Raw genomic sequence first — 21,187 nt, 5'->3', positions numbered from 1 at the left:
TAAATCACAGTGGTATGCTTCGTGCAATAGTCAATATATTCATGCAAATAGCTAGGCATGTACTTTTAAAGTACAGTTTTTTAGTCGTTTAATTCAATGTCAAGAATCAAGATTCTTTGGCGATGACTTCAGCTCACATTCTTAATCTGGCATAAATTACTTTGATTTGTTTTCTCCATATGGAAGGCCTCATCGAATATCGATTAGTCCATCACTTTGATATCATGTTGTACTGCATATTATTACATATTACTTGTTTTACTCTGTATATTTGCACATACAAAACATATTTAGCACAAGACATTTAAAATTCAAAGTATTCCTACAGATTGAATTCAAATTATTTATAAAACTTTATTTCCTTCTTTTCAACCCAACAGCTTTTTCGCTTGGAAAACTTCCAAGTCATAAACCCAAACCACAAACAGGGTACGTACATAAAACAGCACACAGCGCCATCTATATCGTTAAAAAATACACAGACTACAGTGAAACAAAGCTCAGAAGTGATGATAATGAGAGACATAGCACAAGACTGTCCATGTAGCTTGAGATTTCTAAAACAGGAAAGAAAGTGAGGCAAAAGAAAAAGTTTTTTTTAAAAAAAGGAAAAGAAATATTTCAAATACTGTTGTGTTTACTGGACAAACACAGAACTACACCTTTAATTTCCAGTTGCCGTGCATCCTTTTTCAGTTGCTACTTATGGTCAACGGGGGACTTCTTATCTGACGGAGAGAGTATTGTACGGTCATGCAAAAGGTTACATTCAATTTGGGAGTGCCAGTGAAACAATAATAATAATAATAATAAAATACAATTAAGATAGAGAAAATAAATTCATATATTTCGTATACATAGATATCTTCTTTTTGGCTTATACATCAGTTAAGCAAAGTGATTCATTCCTGAGATGCAAGACAATTATTTTTTATGTGTGTGTGGACGGGTGGGGGAAATCAAAAGTCAGGTAAAGAAACAGACTGACACAGTTCAACATCCTTGAATCCTAAACATGACCCAGCAGCTTGTGAGTATGTGCAAGCATTCGAAGTCTGCACTCGTTCATAGATGCAAAGAAAAAAAAAAATATATATATATGCACTGAAAGGCAGAAAAGTCACAAGGGAGCAGAACAGCCTCAAATATTCAGGCATTAACAATCAGACGTGACACTTCATGATTCCGGTGTTTTCCAGGTGAGCAGTTTCAAGCATAAAAACAGCCAACAGAGTTAGCCTGTGCAGCAAGGGATCGTCTTCACAAAAAATAATGCAGATTAAAAGAAGAAAAACTTCTGACCGTACCTACTGGTGAGAATGTGGTGCAGAAAACAACAAGAGAATCATTAACAGAGACTGTCAGTGGAATAATGCGAGGTAGCACTGATGAGGGGCACAGAGGGACCTGAGAGGACAAGCAGGCAGCACTGGGTAGATGCTCAGATTTGCATTTCAGGTACAAACAGAAGAAAAAGTAGCCCTGTGAGAGCAAGGGAGGTACATAATTCTCCCCTCCTTTCAGCTGGTGAACAAATCAGAAACAAATACACCTTAAATTTGTGCATGTGTATCTTTGAAGCGTGTGTGCTGTCAGTGAGCAAAGAGTCACTCTGCCTTTAGGTTAGTGTATATGGGTTTGAAAAAAAAACTCTCCAGAGCAGTGACTCGGATTATGTTGTTGGGAGCAAAATCAAAACTTTTCATCAAAGTTTCTCTTTTTTCTTTCTTTTTTTTGTCAAAGGGCAAGTTCAATGTCACTAATAAAATACTAATAACCCATTTACAAAGAAGAAAATATAAAATAAAAACATTCAACTTCTAAAATAACTTCATACAGTAGCATATTTTAAAAAAAAAATCAGTTTAAAATCAATTGAAAATGCATGCACTATGTGAGTGACCATTACTTCTTTTTCATAACATTGTAACATTAGAGGTTTTGCATTATACTTTCTTTTACAAACACTGATTACACAAATAAAAACAATATGAAGTCACTGGCATGCATGTTTTCATGCTGGAAAGCAAAAAAAAAAAAAAAAAAAAAATCACAACCATTATGAACATTTCACATTATAGCAATCTGAAAAAAAATGAGAGAGACCAATGGAATTAAACCATGTCGATGTGAGTAGGGCAAGTTGCTGGGCAGGGCTCATTTGGTTTTGTTGCGAGTTAAACGGTCAAAGGTCACGACTGCTGGCCACTCCACTGGCTCTCTACAGGCCGCCGGAGAAGCTCTTCTACATGCCTCGCTACGTCCATGGTGTCATCTAGGTCAAAGTCTCCATCTGCATCCAACATAGAGTCAGCCCTGCCACAGGAAATAGATAGAGGCCACTCACACAAGCTTTCGGCATAACGGCAATCAAACAGCAGGAGATACAAGAAACTCCTTGCACGCACAAAATTGGGACACGGAAAAATGTTGTAAACTCACATAGCTGGATATATGCCATAGGCGTGAGGGTGACTGACAGGTGCTGGAGAGGCACCTTGATCCATGTAAGTTGGATTCCCACTTGCTGGGTCTGGATTGGCTGTGGCAAACCTGAAAACAACCAAAACACCACATTTTGGTAATGAACAAAGTACATATACATCTCTGAATGTATCTACACATAGACACAAGGAAAAAAAAAAGAAAAGAAAACAACAACCCCCCATGAGCCTGTGTTCAGTAGTTGCCTAAGCAACGATCCTCAGCATGATTTTCAGGCCTTCTTGTATCATTATGGCCGTTTTCCATATCTGCAGGTGAACCAACTGTGGAGAAAGGCAGGGAGCGTGCCTTGCTAACTAACAAGCCTAACTCTTATGATCAGCGGAAGACGAGCTTGCGCAGGAACCCAGGCCGCGCTTAATTGGCCTCCTCCAACTGTAACAGCTAGCTAATAGCTGATCTGAATTCATGGCCCAGTATTTTGTGATTAACTCTAAATTGTGCTTTACAGAATAAAATGCTGGGTGGATGACAACGAGAAAAGAATGGAGAGGAAACGGTGATGGAAGGACACGAGAAAAAGAGAGAACAGGAAGCCGGACACTTACTCAGGCACAACTTGTTTGATCTGTGGTTTCACGTAACCGTCAACTGCTTTAGCTTTGAAACAGACAAGCACAGGCAGACAGAATAAGTAATGGCTCGATGTGATCATCATTCAGTAATGAAGGCTTCGCAGCTGTGAGATTCAAATTTGAAAGTAACAGTGTGCTCAGAAGGACGCTTACAGAGAGGCGGAGTGTAGTATTTGGAGAAAACCTCATCCTTGGGTCTGTCAGGGTAGAGGAATAGAAGGTGGTTGAGATCACTAATGCGGTCAGCCAGAGAGCGAATGGTAAAGTCTTTGGTTGTGTAGGGCATAAGGTTCCAAACCATTCTTTCACCTGCGAAAAAAAACAGCAACAAAAGAAAAACTGAATGGGATTCCTTTATTTCTCTGTGGCTTCTGTGCTTGTTAGAAAGAGGCCCGTCTGATGAACGGTGTGGTTTAAAAAACAAAAATGGAGAAATTTTGTGTTTTGCATGCTTTACCTGCTTTGTTAGGATTTTCTGCCACCCAGGCAATTGTAATTCCTCCAATTTCAGAATCACTAAAGCGCAGGAGGAAGGTACCGTTGGGTTTAGACATGAGCATATCCTGAGCTTGCTGCTTGTTCACAAAGCCCAGGATGGCTCTAAAAATAGAGGAAGAGAGACATTAATAAAAAAAAAATTTAAAAAATAAAATAAAAATTGTGCCTCGTTCTTGTCCCTCTTCATTTTGAATCTTTTGAAACTGAACAAAAACCCTCAGCAGTTTCCTTACCCATCATTCCAGTGTGGTTTCAGATGCTTTTTTGTGAGTTCCATCACACCATCAAACCACTGCCAAAATGTGAAGTTCCTCCCTGGCAAGCTTTCCTGTAAAGGGGCATAGTTTGGGGAAATTTTTTTTTAAAAACACATGAAAAACAAACAAAAAAAAAACCCCAGACTGAACTGACAACTGTTAAAATGTTTTTAGATGACCCAATTCAGTCTATAATAATGAAAATCTCCTCAACCGCTGACAGTAATCACAGTTCTCTTTATGATTTTAAAATTTGTGCAGCTGTACACGTCTCTGGGTAAAGTTCTGCATATTTCTATAACCTATACTTACATCTCTGGAGTGATTAAAACTTAATGTTCCTGTAATCTAATAAGACCCGTGGCCTGTGGTGAATCTGAGTGCATTTTCTGAATCACAAGCTACTTGGAAGCAGAAAATGAGGCTTTCAGCATTTTTTTTTTCCTGTGCGGATAAACAAGCCCATTAAACCGACCTACACTTAGGTGGGTAAGTATTTGGACAATGACACAATTTTTGTCATATTACCACTGTGCACCAGCACAGTAGGTTTTAGATAAAACAATCAAGATTTGACTGAAGTCTTTCATGTTGAATTAAAGGAGTTTAACAAAACATATTGCATTAACTAATTAGGAAGTACAGCAATTTTGATATATAGTCGCTCATTTTCAGAGGTTCAGTTATATCAGAGATAAATTTATTAAACCCCTTGAACTGCTGCAAATGGAGCAAGAAATATTTCTATGTATGAATAACAGCGCAATAGTAAATCCTTTCATGAAGAACAAGTATGTGGTTCAAATGACTAACTGAACTTTGCCTGCAGGCGTTTTAAAAATGCATGAAGTGCAGCACGACAGAAATCTATACTTTCAAGCTAAAACAGATATATGGAATACTCTTCAGCTGTGTGCATGTATAGAGACGAACAGGATCATGAGTAAGAAAGAGGCCGTTTCTAACCCTGTTAAACTGTGACCAGGTCATAGTCATGCTCCGGTAGTCATCAGGGTTGTTGCTGGAGCTGCTGAAGGCTTTTTGAGCCAGAAATACCAAGTTCTCCTCCGACAGACCTCGATTACTTTGCACCTCTGCCTTGTACTTCATGTTGATGACCTCACACAGCTGAGGCCAAAGCACCTTATCTGGCACGAGGAAAGGCACCCGGCCCTGCAACACACGAAGAAAACGGCAAAGAATTTTCACTCACATCACACAGACACAAAACATAAGTGACACACGTTATGCCTTTGCATAAACATTTTTTTTTTTTAAAGAAAAAAAAATTTAATATTTAATAATTGCATTAAAAACCTAAATTTAAAACAGATTTAAACATGCATTTGTGTTTCAGTTCCGGGCTGCACGTGTTACATTACATCTAAAGAACTAGCAATTATTTTGTAAGAGCTAAACTATTTAAACATGTGCACACTTCAGAAATATTTGATTCAAGGCCTTTCTCAGTTAACGCAGTACTTCTGCATTAGGATACAAAAATATCACTAAGCTGAATAATTATTTAATGCTTGTTCCAGGAAGGTTTGCATTGCATGCAATATCTCTGAAACATTTACGTACCGGCTCTGCAAAAGCGTTGTCCCACAATACAGTTGCAGTGGCATTATTGTCTTGGCTACCATGAACAATCACCACTACAGGAAGTGATAATGTCTGTTCAGAGAAAGAAAGGAGGAAATTGCAAAAGTAAATAATGCACTTACAGCACAATAAAACATTTCTTGCATTTCATACATTTTTTTTTTAAACATGATAAAAACAACAGGGAAAAAGACAGAAGGAACAAGTGGGAGTACTCGAGCCAGATTCTTACTTGCAGCATGTGCATGCACGCACACACATGCATATATATATATATAGTTCTTTTTTTTAAGTGTGATTTAAAGTATAGTGTTTTTTATTCATTAATTTGCCTACATCCTCTTACCTTCACTTGAAAGACAAGCTCATTGCTTCCAACACTAAACTGGGACTCAAACAGAATGGTGAATTTCTCTTCTGTGACAGATTCTGCTCCTCGTCTGTCCGATCGCTTGATCCTCTTTAAAGACTGCATGATAAATGATGTGCAAGAACAAATGGTATGTATTAACTACGCAGTTAGGCTTATAAGCGTCACACACAGTCAGTACATGCATGCAGATTATCGGGATCATATGTGAATAATCCTTGGAGGGCTCTGGAGATTGTTGCTAACAACATTAGTGACGAAGAGAACTTCACTGAAGCTGCAGGCCGATCCTCCAAAGGACTACTGTTCACAATTTTAATCCAAGGGAAAAAATGCTATATGGGACATAATGATTGGCAATTACTTCCCTTATATAAGCGGCTGAGCAACTCTCCTGTATAGACCCAAGACAATCACATATTTACCTGTTTCGGGTATAGTGCAGCAAAAGAAGGCAAATAGCAAGGCGCTATTATTTTAGATTAAATGTTAAGAGACTTTTTGTATAGAAGGAACAATGGCAATACTACTTCAGCTTTATGGGGTTTTTTTTATTTTTATTTTTTACATGGAAATAATAATCTTCACTAATAGCTCATACTTACCATGTTCCTGAAGTGGGCGCTCAGAGTGCCCGTAGTCTGGTGGTACTCCATCACACAGTTATTGTTAAGAATTTCACCACTGCTATCACTGAAACACAGAGACAATAAAGTTAGATGTTATCTACAAATGCATGTTTACACAGCAGGAGCTTTTTGTTTTGTATGGAGGGAGTGGTTGGTAGGTGTGTGTGTGTAGGGGGGGTATTGCGTGCATAATTGGCAGGTTTAACTACCACCATTAGTCTTCTCTAAACACTAAACACAAGTATGGCAGGTTCAGGGCTGTTTTCTTGTTGTCTTTCCTTGTAGCCTGCATGTTTTTATTTCTTCCTGGAAATTAGTGGGTGGAGACAACCTGGATAGAAACCACACCTGAGCAAGTTGGGCTCAGGAGACTATTAAGCTGCCTAGCAAGACCATCTTGCTCACTTTCTATCTCTTCGATTTCCTCACTAACCGGCGGAGCTATGTCGTGCTTTTTGGTTTTACATTCATTCACTACTCACTTCCTCAGACACTGCCTACATACTAAATTACTGACATGCGCACACTGCTGGTTTGTTGAATTGGTTTGTTAAATGCAGTTACGGTACAAAACGCTTAGCATTACTAGACTACACTTCATGTGGCGTCCCTCTTTAGTCACATGCTTTTGAGCGAGACGTTGTGGCAGAAGTCTCTCGACAAGTGGTTTAGATGAGACGCAGCAGATGTATGTAGATTTGCTCTGTAGATTTTGCTAAGATGTAGCCGCTCAGCCACTTTCCCACTAGCTGCCTGGCAGACCTACAGTCTTGTAAGGTTTCTATTAGTTAGGAGGAATGTGGAACGAGGCTGTGGAACAGGCTAAATGCGGATTCTGTGTCCACACCATAGATTCCTCTTAGACATTGTTCAAGTTCCAGCCATGTTTCTGTGGTGAGGTCTCGGAACACACTAGGCCAGAGTTCACCATGGGATCTCGTAATCTCGGAAGAAAACCAAACCGCTTATCTTAATTGCGCTATGGTAACTTATTGCAGTGTTATCTCTCTCTCTGTCAAGGAAGATGGAATGCGAAAAGTTGAGCGTTTAAAAAAAGGGGGATGTATGTATATGCTGTATGAATGGGTGAATGAAGCATGTTGTATAAAGCTCTTTGAGTGACCAGCAGAAAAGCACTAGTCCATTTGCACCAATGCACCAAACTTACTTTCTTGTGTTTTCATTTTTCAAGAGGGCCTTGGCTTGCTGTTCACTGATGATGGTAGCTTTGACTTGTGGGGGATTCATGTGTACGTTCAGCTTGCCTCCCACTAGAAGGCGCACTGTAGCGGCAAACTTAGTTTGGGTTTTAAGGACCTGTGGAGGTTGTTTCTCAATGATGAATGTGCTGTGGATAGAAGAGTGACAGTTAGAGTGTGACAAATGTCTTTATCATCAGATACCTACTGCCACTATATGCACATCTTAAAGCGACATCCAACCACCCGTCCATTTAATTAACGGGTTGTCAAATAACAGCTCTGGTAGTATGTATCAGTGTCACATGAACAACCAACAGTGTACGTGAGGAAATCTTGGGGTTTGCAAATATGTCAGTGTCAAATTCCATCTGTTCCAAGCAAAAGCAAAATAGATCAGTATCATTGTTGTTTAGTGAACTTTAGTACAGCTGCACAGGTTATTGCAGATTATAAGCTCTACTTCGGTCTTAAATTGTTGCTGAGTATTTGCAGCTTCAACTGAAACAATTGTTTAGGAAACAGTTAACTTTCCATTCCAGTTGTGCAGGTTATGTACACAATTTTCAACTGTGGATTTTTTTAAGCTTTTTGCTTTCGTTCTGTAGAAAGAAGACTGACAACTTTGAGAATGTGCACTAAAAAGTCACTTGTCCTATAACTAAGCTTATAGTCTACTCACTGAAACTGTTTCAATAAAAGATAAAACAGGCTTAAAGCATAAAAAAAGACAGCATGAATGATTTATGATGTAAAACATGTTAAAAGTATTTGGTGTTGAATGTTGCAAACTCTGTCCTAAAAATGAAACTTCACAAGGTGAAAATGACCTTATTTGTAACTGTTCCCACTAATAGAGGTCAACAACAGGTCTCTTATGAAATTATTCTTTTGCTTTTACTGTCTGTTGTGTGATTGGCCCAATAACACAACCTAATGATTACTTTGAGCTGAGAAGCAACTTAAAAGCAAACGCACCCTACTTAAGCTGCATGACCATGAACTTGTAATATGTTTTTAATAGCCAAGACAGCGTATTTTGACACATGCGAGGAAGTAGTGTAGGCCTTGGAAAGGTTGCCAGTCCATCACAGGGTTAACAGAGAGACCGGTAAGCATTAAGAGTCACATCCACACCTGCTGCCAGTTAACCTACAAGCATAGGGCTGTTCGATATAACGATATATATCGGATGATGATATAAAAACATCTATCGTTTCATTTTACGCTATCGTTTGTTTCGTGGTGTCGCAAAATAAACTGTTTACGGCAATATTTTTTCATCGTTCTGATGGTCACTGCAGTGGTTATATTAATTTCTTAAAGTTCTCTCTTTCTCTTATATGTAAATAACCACACTACTGACGGACAAGCGCCTGTTTTATGCGTTGTCGTTAGCAACAACGACGGGAACACCTTCGCGTGTCCGCTTGTTTATGTTCCACGTAAACCTTTCACAATAAAGCTCAAGATCCTGTTGAGACTTTTCAAAATAAACTGAATCACGTGAAAGAGCAGATTATTTATGGATGAGAAGTAAAGAAGAGCCGCCAGGTGCTAAAAAAATAAACCTTAGACTCAAACGTTAGAACAGGCAACCCGCAGCACGCCGTGTAATAAATACAAAGAAAACAGCATTACAACTTATGTCTAAAAATGTATAGTTTCGTGCATCGGTTAAAACACTTGACTCCGGGTAAAGGACATGCAGCTGGAAACACTTCACGCAAGTCGAGCTGCCCGAGATTCACAGAATTTACAGAAAATGTTAAATATTATTTTTTTGTGATTTATATCGTTATTATCGTTTATATCGGACGATAGAATTCTTATATCGGGATATGAGATTTTGGTCATATCGCACAGCCCTATACAAGCATATCTTTAGACTGTGGGAAACTGTGAGAAACACTTAAGCATGCAGAGAAAAGAAGGGACGAAGAACATGCGAACTATGCAAACGAGTCAATGATCTAAAGCTAGAAAGACTGGTATCGCTGTAGTTTAGTGAACTTTAGTGAAAGGCAGAGTTGAACAAATATTAGGAGATCAGTAACCTCACTGCAGCAGAACCTGTTATGTATGTGCACTCTACGGCATTAATTGTTTAAGGAAAAAGTTTTAAGCATATAAAGCATGGAGCATGTTTTATGATAGGGTAATGATGGGGTAATGTTCAGCGAACTGTTTTGTTTTGTTAATAAAAACTCCAAACTCTTTATGCTCTAATGACCTGCAGGCTTGAGAACATTAACCTTTCAAAATGACCTTTATTGCTGCCTTGCGCACTATTTGAAGGTCATGTAAGTAATCGCTTTCAAGTTAACCGACAGGGTTAACAATTACTTTCTTCTTAAAGAGTTGGTGCTTCTTTTGTATGGCGGTGTAGCCGTTTTCTGATTTCCACATTAACATTAAAGAGACCAAGAAGTGAGATAACAGCAGAATCAGCGTAATGATTAATCCTGCAGGCTCAGAGGAAGCTTGAAAGCAACAAATACTGCTGAACTAAGTGGTTATGAGAAGACCGCACTTTGCAATTGCCAGTGTGAAACCTCCCGGGGCTCCTAGGGAGTAAAGATAGGAGGAAACATAATCTGCATTTATATTGTGCTTGATAGCTGTGCATTACTGTCTTGTTTCAGACTTGTCTGTGGCCAGTCAAAAATCGTTGTGACAATGACATGACTTCTTAGTGGGTTATGGGTCCCTGCAGGGAATCTACTAGGAAAGCGAGAGAGGACACTGTCACAAACTTCAGAATACTTCTTGTTCAGAGATGCTGGATGACTAAAAGATACTGGCATATGTGCATTTGGGGCTTAAACTAATGGACTAAAACAAGTTCCCTGTGCACTTCCTTCCCTTTAAGCTCTCGAACACTGTATGCTTTTTGTTTCTGCATATCTGTATAGTTGCATTCTTTGTCTCTGGGTTCGTACGCATTTCATGAAATCTAAAACGCAAATGCTCAGTGCATTGCTTTCACACTCATTATTCTGTATTACATAAAGTCAAATCCTAAATTTAATCTAACTTTTAAGGTATAATCCCCATAGGTTACAGTAACTGAAACCCCACTTTTTGACTTTTGTTTATGCAGTTTAATACAGTGTACAGTGTACTTGTCTATGTGGGAGTGTGGGAGTCATTATTGGGGGCAGTTAGCCAAAGTCCATAATGGAAAATTCCCTTTACCACCCAGACTCTAGCACTATGGATCGAGGTTATTGTAATATCTGATATTGGTAACAGCTATGCAGCTTAAATTGTGCAAGGGCTACCCTGAGAAAAGAGGTATTGATGGTGGATTATTGATGTCTACAGTTACCAGTGCTATGTGTATTAATGTACCTCCACACTATCGCATTATCGGATACCATAGAACAGTCCATCCACCTATTCACTTTTCACTATTTAACTGGTTGCAGTAATCTAATCTAAGCAGAGATGCTGAGACACCCCTCCCTTCAGCCACCGCCTCCTCCTCTTCAGAGACATTTACGTTCCAGCTCTCTACAGCATGTTTTGTGTTTGCCCTGGGATCCCCTCCTAGTGGGGCATGCCCAAAATACCTCAAAAAGAGGGTATCTAGAAGACATGTCTGACATATCTGAGGGCAGCCCAAACACCCCTTGAAGGAAGGTTATGTGTGTCACTACCAATAGCTTGTGGCCATAGGTCAGGGAAGGAAAGCAGACTGTCCAGCAAAGCTTTGCCTTCTGCTCAGCTCGCTTTACCACAACAGGCCGCGGCAGCATCAGGATTATAGCTTAAGTACAAGGTAAAGAGCTCTCATGTTTGCTTTAACACTCACACAATAAGTGTAAGAGAGAGACAAGAAAACCCAAACTTTAACAAAATTTTTGCATGTGGATTGAATTACATTATTTGATGGATAATTTTGAATGTGGGAGTAATTTCATTTTACAAATAGATGACATCTCTCACTCCATTGACCACAATACCAGTTGCACAAGTAGACCTGCCCTTTCATTGCCCTTTTTGCACTCAGTAACCTGAGTGCATAAAAGGCAATTCCTCAATGTGCAAAAAAGATCCACCCACCGCCTACACTGGCCTACACTGGCCTACACTCACAAAATAAATTAAAGTTGTAGATAAGATTAATGTGCCATTTATGACCCCTCATTGATGTTCCCTCAGTGTTCGTATTTGAGTATGCAGAGTGGAGAATTATGGGTATTCAACAAATGCAGACGTGATTGCATAAAGTCCAAAAAATATCACATAGCCTGAGTGTAAACATGCCGTGTAGTCGTTTAATGCTGCCTGGTTAAAAATCCGACTTGAGCAGACAGAGATCATATGTATGGTTTTTAACACTTCAGAGCTCTGTAATGGCTACTGTCTTCTTCACGGCTGGAGTTAAGGACCAACAGCAAGACAAACACGAACAAGAGCTGCGCACATTAGTGGTTCCACATATTTCTAACATATTCCCCCCCAACCCCCCGACTCCTAGTGAGCTGCACAGCTCTACATAAAACCTGCAGACAACACATAAGCATGCCAGGTGCTGCAGCCTTTGATGTGTAGAAAAACTTGAAACACACAAACACACCTGGTGACCAGTGTTGAAATGATATCTGTGATAGTACTGTTGAGTTCGTTGAGGAGCTCTTCAATAGGTCCAGGGATAGGCAGCTGCTGTCTGAGATGCTCGGCCCTCCGAATCTGTTGCCTGTTTTGCCAAATCGTTTCCGCGAGCTTCTCACACCTGGCACCAATCCAGCCACGCATCCACAAGAAAGACACACAAGTAAGAATAACACTTGAAGATCAACACGACCAGTGCCAGAAATATTATATTTCACCATTACTTATTTTAATTTGAGCTCCTGAAAGCTGAGCTCAGCTATATTAGACAGAATTTAAGTAGCTGACACTACTAAAACTTTCAGATCTGGCTGAATAAGTGAGGCCTTTAAAAATGTAAAGGGCTCACAGCCAGGGATCCCTGACGGTGGGTTAAAGCAAAAAATAGAAAATATGTAAGACAGCCTATGCCTGCCAATAACCTTTGAAAAACCCCCACACAGGACCACTCCAAAGCAAGCTTTTAAACCTGTGACCTTTTGCCTTGTGAGAGAGTCTAGTTACTGTGATCTTGGTGGGAGGTAGAGCGAAAAAAAAGCAACTCACCAGGACTGAAGGATGTCCAGGCCTCCCTCCGGCGGTCCCCCATTGCCTGCCAGTTGTTGCCGTCTCTTCCACTGGATCAGCTCGTCATCCAGAATGATGGTCTGCTGCTTCCTCAACAGCTGCAGTGTTTTCTGGTGCTTCTCTGCCAGGTCCTGCACACAAGCAAGCAAGACACATGTACTTCACCAGAACCAAGTTTTGGTCAAATGTTTCTGTGAATCTGTGTGTGGGCTACAAATTTGTGCGTCATTGAAGTAAACCGTGGTTATGGAGAGACTCTTTTCCTCATTTGGTGACCTCTACCTCACTCTTACTTTTGCCACCTCAGTATATATGTCAATAAAAATGTGGTTTGACGACTATTAAAAGAGTTTCTAAGTTTTTCCAAGTATACCTGCATATGCAGAGACCATGCTCACTTAATTCTGATGCAAACTGAGTCATTTTATGCTATAAACAGGCCCGAAATATGAGAGAAATGGCTCAGTTCAGAAAAAAGCATCAAGGGTTACTCCTATTACGCTTTTAAAAGGGGTAAAGACTTAACTTAGGGAGTGTAATGTTTGCAACTACCACAAAAGCTGCAGAGAACAGTTGCTCATTCTGCATGTCCGTCTGGATGTGACTGCCTCGAAACAAGGTGCGGTCACAAAACTTTACAGGGTTGTAACTAAAATCAAAGTGATGGCCGATTTCACTGCGGGTGTAGTGTTACCTACATATACCATACTTTATTTACTTAAAGTCAAAAAGCAAACGCGGGACCAGCTTTGTGTGTGTATGTGTGTGACAGTCATCATGATAAAATGTCTGGGAGACAACAGCTGTAGCAGCAACTACCACAAAGTTGGCTTCAACCTCTTTGCCAGGTGTTTATATGTCTGTCTGTGGAGAGATTTTATCAGCTGTCCAAGATTTTCTGTACAGTTTAAAATCAAAACCAAGGCCCAGTTCAAGGATGGGTGTAATCTGGCAACTGCACTGGCACTGCAGTGATATGATCTCATTCCACAATGTGGTCTAGTTAATTTTATCTTTATGGAGTGTAATTTACACATTGATACACACACACACACACACACACATGAACGAAATAAGTAAGTGCAAGTATGTCTCACCAGTCTGTATTTCTGTAGTGTGTTGGCCTCTCTCGTCAGCCATGCCTCCACAGTGTTTTTCTTGCTCAGAAGGGCAGGCTCTCGTAGCTGGCGGTCAGCAGGGGGCAGTGTGGCCAGGCTGGCCAGTTGAGCTGAAGATGGGAGACAAGTTAAAGACAGAGGGAGTAGAAGAGAAGCAGTAACAATTTCTAACCTGTGCACATGCAATATTCATGTCCCATCCGAGGAATAATGATTTACTCAGGAAAACCCCCTCCTCCCCCTCCTGCATAGCTCAGATATTAAAAAAGATCGATGCTTTCTGTCTGACACATGGAGCACTCGTGAAAAATCTGTAGTGTTACAGAAGCTGTCAGTTTCCCGCTGTTAATCTACAAGTCTCAACACAAAATTCAGATAGCTGTATGAAGAATTATCTTTTATATTTAATTTGAACAGTGACATGTGGCACACAACAGACTAAGTGAGACTGATTAACCAAAAAGGGAGCAGCATAATTGGAAAAAAAAAAAGATCTATTTTAAGCAAGTTGCTCACCAAACAAACAGAGTAGATAAACTAGAGTTTGTTTCTTGATTCAACAAGGAATTAAAATGGTACAGCAGCAAATCTAAATGACTAACAACAGTTAGAAACATTAATTATATGTTTTTTGGTATTTGCAGTAGGTATAAGTTAAGTTTGTGAAAACTGCATTAGTACAAACACTGATTCTGTCATTATGGTCGTGCAGCGCTAAGGAGATGCAAGCCCTCTGGTCTCACCCTGAATGCGCATGCTTTCTTGGTACTGGATGATGAAGTACTCCTGGTTGTGCTGGAGCTTGCGGAGATCGTTCTCAGTGTCTTGGGTCAGCAGGCGAAGCTCCTCAAAAGCCTGGTTGATCTGTTGGTATTTCTGAGACATGCTGTCCATCATTCCACCCACTGGAGAGTTTGACTGTCAATTACAAAATATGAGATTGAGAGACCAGCAAACAGAGACAGACAGCTACTGAACCAAAACTAACATGATGCACTGACTGATGGCTAGACCCCAGCACCTGCACTATTTAACTGTAAAAATTCTCTGGGAACACAAGGATAGTGTCAACGGTGCAGGTTGATAAGGAAAAAATGTATTTGCATCCTCAGGAAGAGTGCAAGGTCACCACAATTTGAAAAAGTGCATTACTGTACCTAAAGGTTCAGACTGAACGGGCCAAAATTAACTCCACTAACAGAAATGTTGTGACTGAAAATCAATTCACCACAGGAGTTCAAGGAAGATGTCTTACGCACGGCTGGCTTTATGGTTTTATAACTCACTGCAAGTTATAAAAGTGAGAAATATCTGACTTTCCTGTATATTGCATTGTTAAAGTAGGGAAATAGAAATGGTTTGGTTTTACAAGGCCATTTTAAAGCATGACTGTATTGGCTGTGGTACGATATCACATTTATAATGTTCGAATACAATGAACTCAGGAGATCCTCTAGGATAAACAAATACAGGAAACAGAATAGTTATCCACTTTCCGAATCAGCCACCATTATGTAGTTTGTGTTTTGCGGGCTATGAAGCCACAGGTGTGTTTGTGTGTCTGCTGTTCTGATTTCTTTGGTTTTTCCATACTTTTCACACTTACATATTTCAGATCATTAAACAAATTTTAATATTAGTCAAAGACAACCTGAGTAAATTAAAAAACACATCCCTTTGAAAGAATTCTGGACCACTCATCTTTTCAGAATTGTTTTAATTCAGCCACATTAGAGGGTTTTAAAGCATGAATGGTTTGCTCGCTTTGAACTGAAGCCTTTAAGCATAAATCTAAATGGATTTAAGTCAGCAAAGCTTCCCTAGACCATCACACTACCACCACCATGTTTTACTGTCGGTATGACGGTTCAACTTTTGTCTCGTCAGTCCCAAAAGTCTTGAGGATCATCAAAGTGTGTTTTGGCAAATGTGAGATGAGCCTTTGTGTTCTTTCTGGTCAACAGTAATTTTTCTCTTTCTAACTCTCCCATGGATGCCACTTTTGCACAGTCTCTTTCTTATTGTTGAATCATGAACGCTGACCCTGAGGCAAGCGAGGCCTGCAGCTCTTTAGTTGTTGTACTTGGTTCTTTTGTGAGCTCCTGGCCCTATATGAACCCTATGGATGAGTCCCAAAGCGCTCTTCGAGTAACTTTGTTAGGTCAGCCTTTCCCATGAAGGTTCACCACTGTTCCAATTTTTCTCCATTTGTGGATAATGGGTCTCACTGTGGTTCACTGGAATCCCAAAGCCTCAGAAATGGCTTTGCGACCCTTTCCAGGCTGATAGATTTCAATGACTTTGCTTCTCAGCTGTTCTCATGTTTCTTGAGATTGTGGCAAGATGTGTCAGCTTTCCAAAGAAAAAAAAGCAGTTAATCACAGTTAAATCGTGATTTTACAAGCTGGGGGTGGGGTTATTTTGCCATAGGGTCACGAAGAGTTTGGTTAACTCCCTTGATAAATAAAATCTTCATTTAAAAAACTGGATTTTGTATTTTTCTTTGTCTAATATTAAAATAGGCTTGACGATCTGAAAATATAAGTGTAACAAACTGGAATGTGGCAAATACTTTTTCACATATACACTCAGAAATTATTTATTTTTATACATGTTCGATGCACAAACACGAATCCCACTTACGTTTGTAGCCTCTCGGACGAGCCTCTGCTCTGTGTAAAGGATGTGTTTGATACATCGGACCAGCTCCAGAGGACAGCGGTCATACGTGCTCTGAAAGACAAGGAGCACATGAGCTGTGTTAAGGCCTGTTAGCTCTTGACGAGTAGAGCGGCTTCTGCACACAGGGCTCGCCAATTTAGTAGAATCAAAGGTTCTGGAGCTAACACTGCAGACACACCAAAACCTATTAAGTTAATGAGCACACTTCATATAGGTCCATGACTCATTAGTATACGCCTAGTTAAGTGGTTTGTCTGTTACAGTGTAACAAAATCTTGTTTCAGTTTAAAACTGCGGGTGATACTCTTGTTGTTTCCTGTTTTAAGTGAAGGAATTAAGTTTCAAGTTGAATTGCTTTCACTTCATACCGCACAGAAAGAGAGAAATCATTCACAGTAGCTATATATCTGCATTTTTTTGACTTTTGCAGGAAAGAGAGGAACCCAAGTGACACATTTAACATGTCACTCTCAACTACACGAATACACGTGTGCTCAGCGCCATAAACTGGGAAACAGTGTGGTAGGAATTCAGGACTGCAGTGTGATGTGCGCAGCCTGCCCCATTCTCCCTGTTTTTCCTCGTGGTCTCAGGGAGGGGAGAAAACAAACAGAAGAACAGATCTGTGAAGAGGGAGTTCGATCATAAATAGCAGAGCTGGCTAGCTACTGAGGCCCTCGCTCGAGCCGTCCTGTTGTTTTCCTCTCAGTGGATACAACCTGTTCTTAAAACATTTTGTGCAACATGTGCTCTTTCTGAGAACTACAGTAAGGGAGGCAGTTAAGCTGAACAGCTGTGACTTCTAATCACATCAATCACATCATTTTGTGACATTGTAAACAATTTTATGCTCTTCTTAAAACAGTGCTACAGTCTGGGTAGGTGTAATACTGAGATTTAGTACGTTTTGTTTTTATTATTCATTCAGAGTTGCTTTTGAATGCCTTGTTTTTGACATTCCCAGTACTTGGAGTACCAGTACTTTCCATTCCTTATTTCTGTAGCCACAGATGATCAAATCAGGGTCTGACAAACAAGCCACAGCTGATACACATGTACCCGCTGCAAATCAAAGCCAAGCAACTCTAAATAAAACACAACAGCTATTGCTTAATAGCTACTGCCAGGTAACCAAGCACTAAATGGGAACTATATTAAGAATGCAGCGGCGTTCGAATAAAAGCCTCACCTTGAGCTGGTTGGCATAGTGTCCCAGTTTGATTTTAAGAAGGAAACCATCCTCCCCAACCTGGTGCTCAGCCTTGTTCTGCAACTCTTGTATAAGACTGTCCAGTAAGCGTTTGGCCTTAAACTCCTCCTGTGGGTTCTCCAGGTCTATGGCATCCCTAACACACACGCACACACATGCACACACACACAAACACACACGATAAATTGTAAGATGTTGAACAGAACAAATCAAAATGTTACAAAAATAGGATTAGGTTTTTTTTTTAACATCCTTTACATTCTCTGGTCACACGTGCATCAAATAAACTCACCAGAGCTGGCTCTCTATCCACTGGGACAGATAATGTCGCACCTCAATTGGAAAGTGCTGACCGTACAGAGATTGCATCTGGTGGAGGGCATCTCCTTGCAGTTGTTGGGCCTGGATCCACACCGCCATCTTCAACACCCTTAAGCTGAAAAAGGGGAGAATTCTTAATTAGAGTGCAGGGAACATATGTTACACATAAACTGAAAACAGTAACTAAAGGGATGTAAAGTGGTGAGAAAAAGATCATTTCAGGTCACTTCGGATCAACTTATGAAACTTTCGCTTTCATTTTACTATTTGCCAAGTGTCTCACCTTTACAAAGACTGCAGAAATCAGCACAACAACCATAGCTTGTCAAGAATATGAAGGGTGGTGAGTTTTGGGGTTTTTTTTGTTTTTGTTTTGTTTTTAAAAAAGGAAGAAAAAAAACCAGCTAAAGTATGAGGAATGATACAAACAACATGTTTATTTGGCATAAACCTAAAAACCTTTCATTAACTAGCATGACACAATTAAAAGGAATAAAAGCCACTTTATGAAGCCATTTAAAGTATAGTGTAATATTACACAGATAGAAAGTTACAAACATTTATGGCAAAAATTCATCTTTCAATTCAGGTGTTTAATCCCAGCTGGTAATGTTCTGCAAAAGCACAGAAGACATCCCAGACACCACATGTAAAATAACTTGTTATAACTTAATATTTATAATTTTTTCCACCGAGTGGTAATTGGATTCAGCTGCAGTAGTAATTAGTCCAGGCTATTTTACATGGATTTTACTCTGCACATCTTTTCCCATCTTCTGCCACACACATGAAAACACGCCACAAACACTTGTAACCTGCTGTAAAATTGTGCACGAGAAGAATGCCTCCAGAAGTGTTGTTCTGATCATTTTAATCCTTGAGAAAGATATTTTTTAATATCGGGGATACAAGCTGCGTTTGTCGGACGTAAGCTGGGATACAATGTGGGTTTAGCAGCTTTACAAAGGTTTTAAATGTACTGGGGAAAGAACATCACTTAAGTGAAGTATTTAACATTTTCCCAAAAGAGTCAGTCATACAGATAAAAATAGTTTTAATGGTAAATAAATGACTAAAACACTTCTATCTTCTTATACCTTGATTAAGTCCGCTTTACGAAGTGACTAATACACATGTCTCTGTTTTCCTTCTACGACTGAAGATCCAGGTCACTTGCCCGGCCCGCTTGGGTCGCTTTCTCCTTCACTGAACATGTTGAGGACTTAAACATGCTCCTCTGTGGAGCCAACAACTCCACACTGAGGGTTATGGCTTGGTTGAGAGGGCTTTGTATTGGGTCACTGCTGCTTGTTTCCAGTCAGCACACCCACTCACCCTTCTCAAAACTGGCACAGTCACTGTCAGTAAAAGACTGAGAGATATGAGTACGCGGGAAGTTTGTGGTGTATGTGTGTGAGTGTTTGCGTGTGCATGTGTGTATTTGTAGGTGCCTGTGGTGTCAGTGGTTCTGCTTGACAGTACATGTATAGTTTTTATATCCACGTACATGTAATTGATACTACACATTGCATCAAAAAACAAAAAAACAAAAACAAAAGGAAAAAATGTTCATCCTCTTCTTTGTCATTGCTCTTTTTTGTTCCATTGTAGCCTATGTCTCCGTCACATATCTTGTCCACGTTATACCGATTGAAGAGCTTTTTTTTTTACCTTGTTAGTCTGCACTCCCTCATAAAGAACATGTGAAAACATGCGTTTTGCTACAGATAAAGCATAATAACGGTAGCCATTTCCCTGCACAAAAATATCCCATGACTTCCACAAGTGACCTCTTGTCATCTGTACAAGAAAACGTGTCAATTAGACAATAAATTAACTTGATTAAAAAACAAAACAAAACAAAAACCCGACTCAAAAGCCTTTTCCTGTGCATGTGGATGTCATAAATGCCTAATAGCTGGGCTCACATGCATGCTTGCTAACTGACTATATGTCTTTGTAGACCAAGGTGAAATAGGGTCAAAAAGGTAATTCCACTCAATCTGTCGACACAATCTGGCGACACAAAGCCTATTCTACTGTTCCTGTGCTCTTATGGTTCTCATTGTGTCCTAGAGTTCACCTGCTGACCTTTACAGCTATATTTTCAAAATAAGCAAAATTTATAAAAATAAAATAAAATAAAAGCATTATAAGCATTTTTTGCATGTTAAATGTCAAGAAACTATTCTCCGATTGCCTGTGTGAAAGAAAACTACAAGCACACAAAAGGCATAAAGACTGATTTTTGAAAAGACAGTCAAGTGCTTTTTAAATGAATAACCTACACATGTTATCTGTAAAGGAATCAGCAGAGAGCATCAGCCCAAAACTGCAAATCAGCTGATTGGAGGAGGAGCCGACAGGAAGAGCACAAAACTTTTCTACCACCTCTTTCTGTGACACCCATCGTGGGTGTAGGACTTTCTTTCTACACCAACCTGTATTTCACAAACATATAAATAGACCAATGCTGAACATAATGGGAGCTGCAGCTTAAAAGAGTGTTTGCTGTGCTGTCAGAAGACAGTGGGACAAACTGGTGTTTTAGTGTGTTCAACAGATCTTTAAAGACATGGCTGCAAACAGGGTTTGACAACCAGTAGCACCTCAGTTCTCATCTCCAAGAAAAAGTGAAATGCTCCCAAGCAACAGCTTTACTTTGACCTCAATATACAAACATCCTGGCGTGAACCTTAAATATACTGTAAAAGCAAGTCAGCCGTTCTGCCTTTGCCATTTTCTTCCATGTACAGGAAGCTCACTGTAACATGTCACTGCTATTTCATCACCAACCTCACTTTGGCTTCAAGTAATTAAATAAATAAAATCCACCTTACCTTCAGCTCTGTGTTACCATGTAAGAGCAGGAAACTCTAAAAAGGAGCACCACAAACCTGAGACAGACAGAAAGAGAGAGAGAGACAGAGAATGAAAGAAAGAAAGAGACAGAGACCAAAAGGAGGAAGTGAGTCAAACTTGGGCGCTTCTGAGGAAGCTCTCTTTTTTTCACAAGGACAAGAGCTTTAAC

The 21,187-nt window shown here is 39.9% G+C and overlaps 1 protein-coding gene across 2 annotated transcripts in view; it reads right to left on the bottom strand.

Moving 5' to 3' along the window:
* Positions 1–334: 334 nt before the first annotated feature.
* The window catches only part of stat5a (signal transducer and activator of transcription 5a), a 61,913-nt gene continuing 41,060 nt past the window's right edge, over positions 335–21,187 (bottom strand). Inside the window, exons 2-20 of one of the 2 annotated variants that reach the window (XM_085271792.1) lie at positions 20,997–21,053; positions 18,128–18,271; positions 17,815–17,971; positions 16,587–16,676; positions 14,687–14,861; positions 13,923–14,053; positions 12,805–12,956; positions 12,224–12,379; positions 7,608–7,787; positions 6,416–6,503; positions 5,787–5,909; positions 5,420–5,512; positions 4,802–5,008; positions 3,812–3,906; positions 3,538–3,680; positions 3,234–3,389; positions 3,054–3,105; positions 2,443–2,553; positions 335–2,316 (exon numbers count right to left, since the gene is read on the bottom strand). In XM_085271792.1, coding sequence (XP_085127918.1) covers positions 2,193–2,316; positions 2,443–2,553; positions 3,054–3,105; positions 3,234–3,389; positions 3,538–3,680; positions 3,812–3,906; positions 4,802–5,008; positions 5,420–5,512; positions 5,787–5,909; positions 6,416–6,503; positions 7,608–7,787; positions 12,224–12,379; positions 12,805–12,956; positions 13,923–14,053; positions 14,687–14,861; positions 16,587–16,676; positions 17,815–17,971; positions 18,128–18,255 — 2,361 coding nt within the window. In that variant the 5' untranslated portion in view covers positions 18,256–18,271; positions 20,997–21,053 and the 3' untranslated portion in view covers positions 335–2,192. The remainder of the gene's footprint in view (positions 2,317–2,442; positions 2,554–3,053; positions 3,106–3,233; positions 3,390–3,537; positions 3,681–3,811; positions 3,907–4,801; positions 5,009–5,419; positions 5,513–5,786; positions 5,910–6,415; positions 6,504–7,607; positions 7,788–12,223; positions 12,380–12,804; positions 12,957–13,922; positions 14,054–14,686; positions 14,862–16,586; positions 16,677–17,814; positions 17,972–18,127; positions 18,272–20,996; positions 21,054–21,187) is intronic. The other variant, XM_085271793.1, reaches the window with a different exon arrangement.

This window comes from Mchenga conophoros, linkage group LG4 (genome assembly GCF_057382185.1).
Source record: "Mchenga conophoros isolate Kocher_MC1m ecotype Shallow Benthic linkage group LG4, M_conophoros_male_GT1.1, whole genome shotgun sequence".
Lineage (NCBI taxonomy): Eukaryota > Metazoa > Chordata > Actinopteri > Cichliformes > Cichlidae > Mchenga > Mchenga conophoros.
The sequence above is the reverse complement of the archived record's forward strand: the minus strand, read 5'-3'. Positions and strand labels throughout refer to the sequence as shown.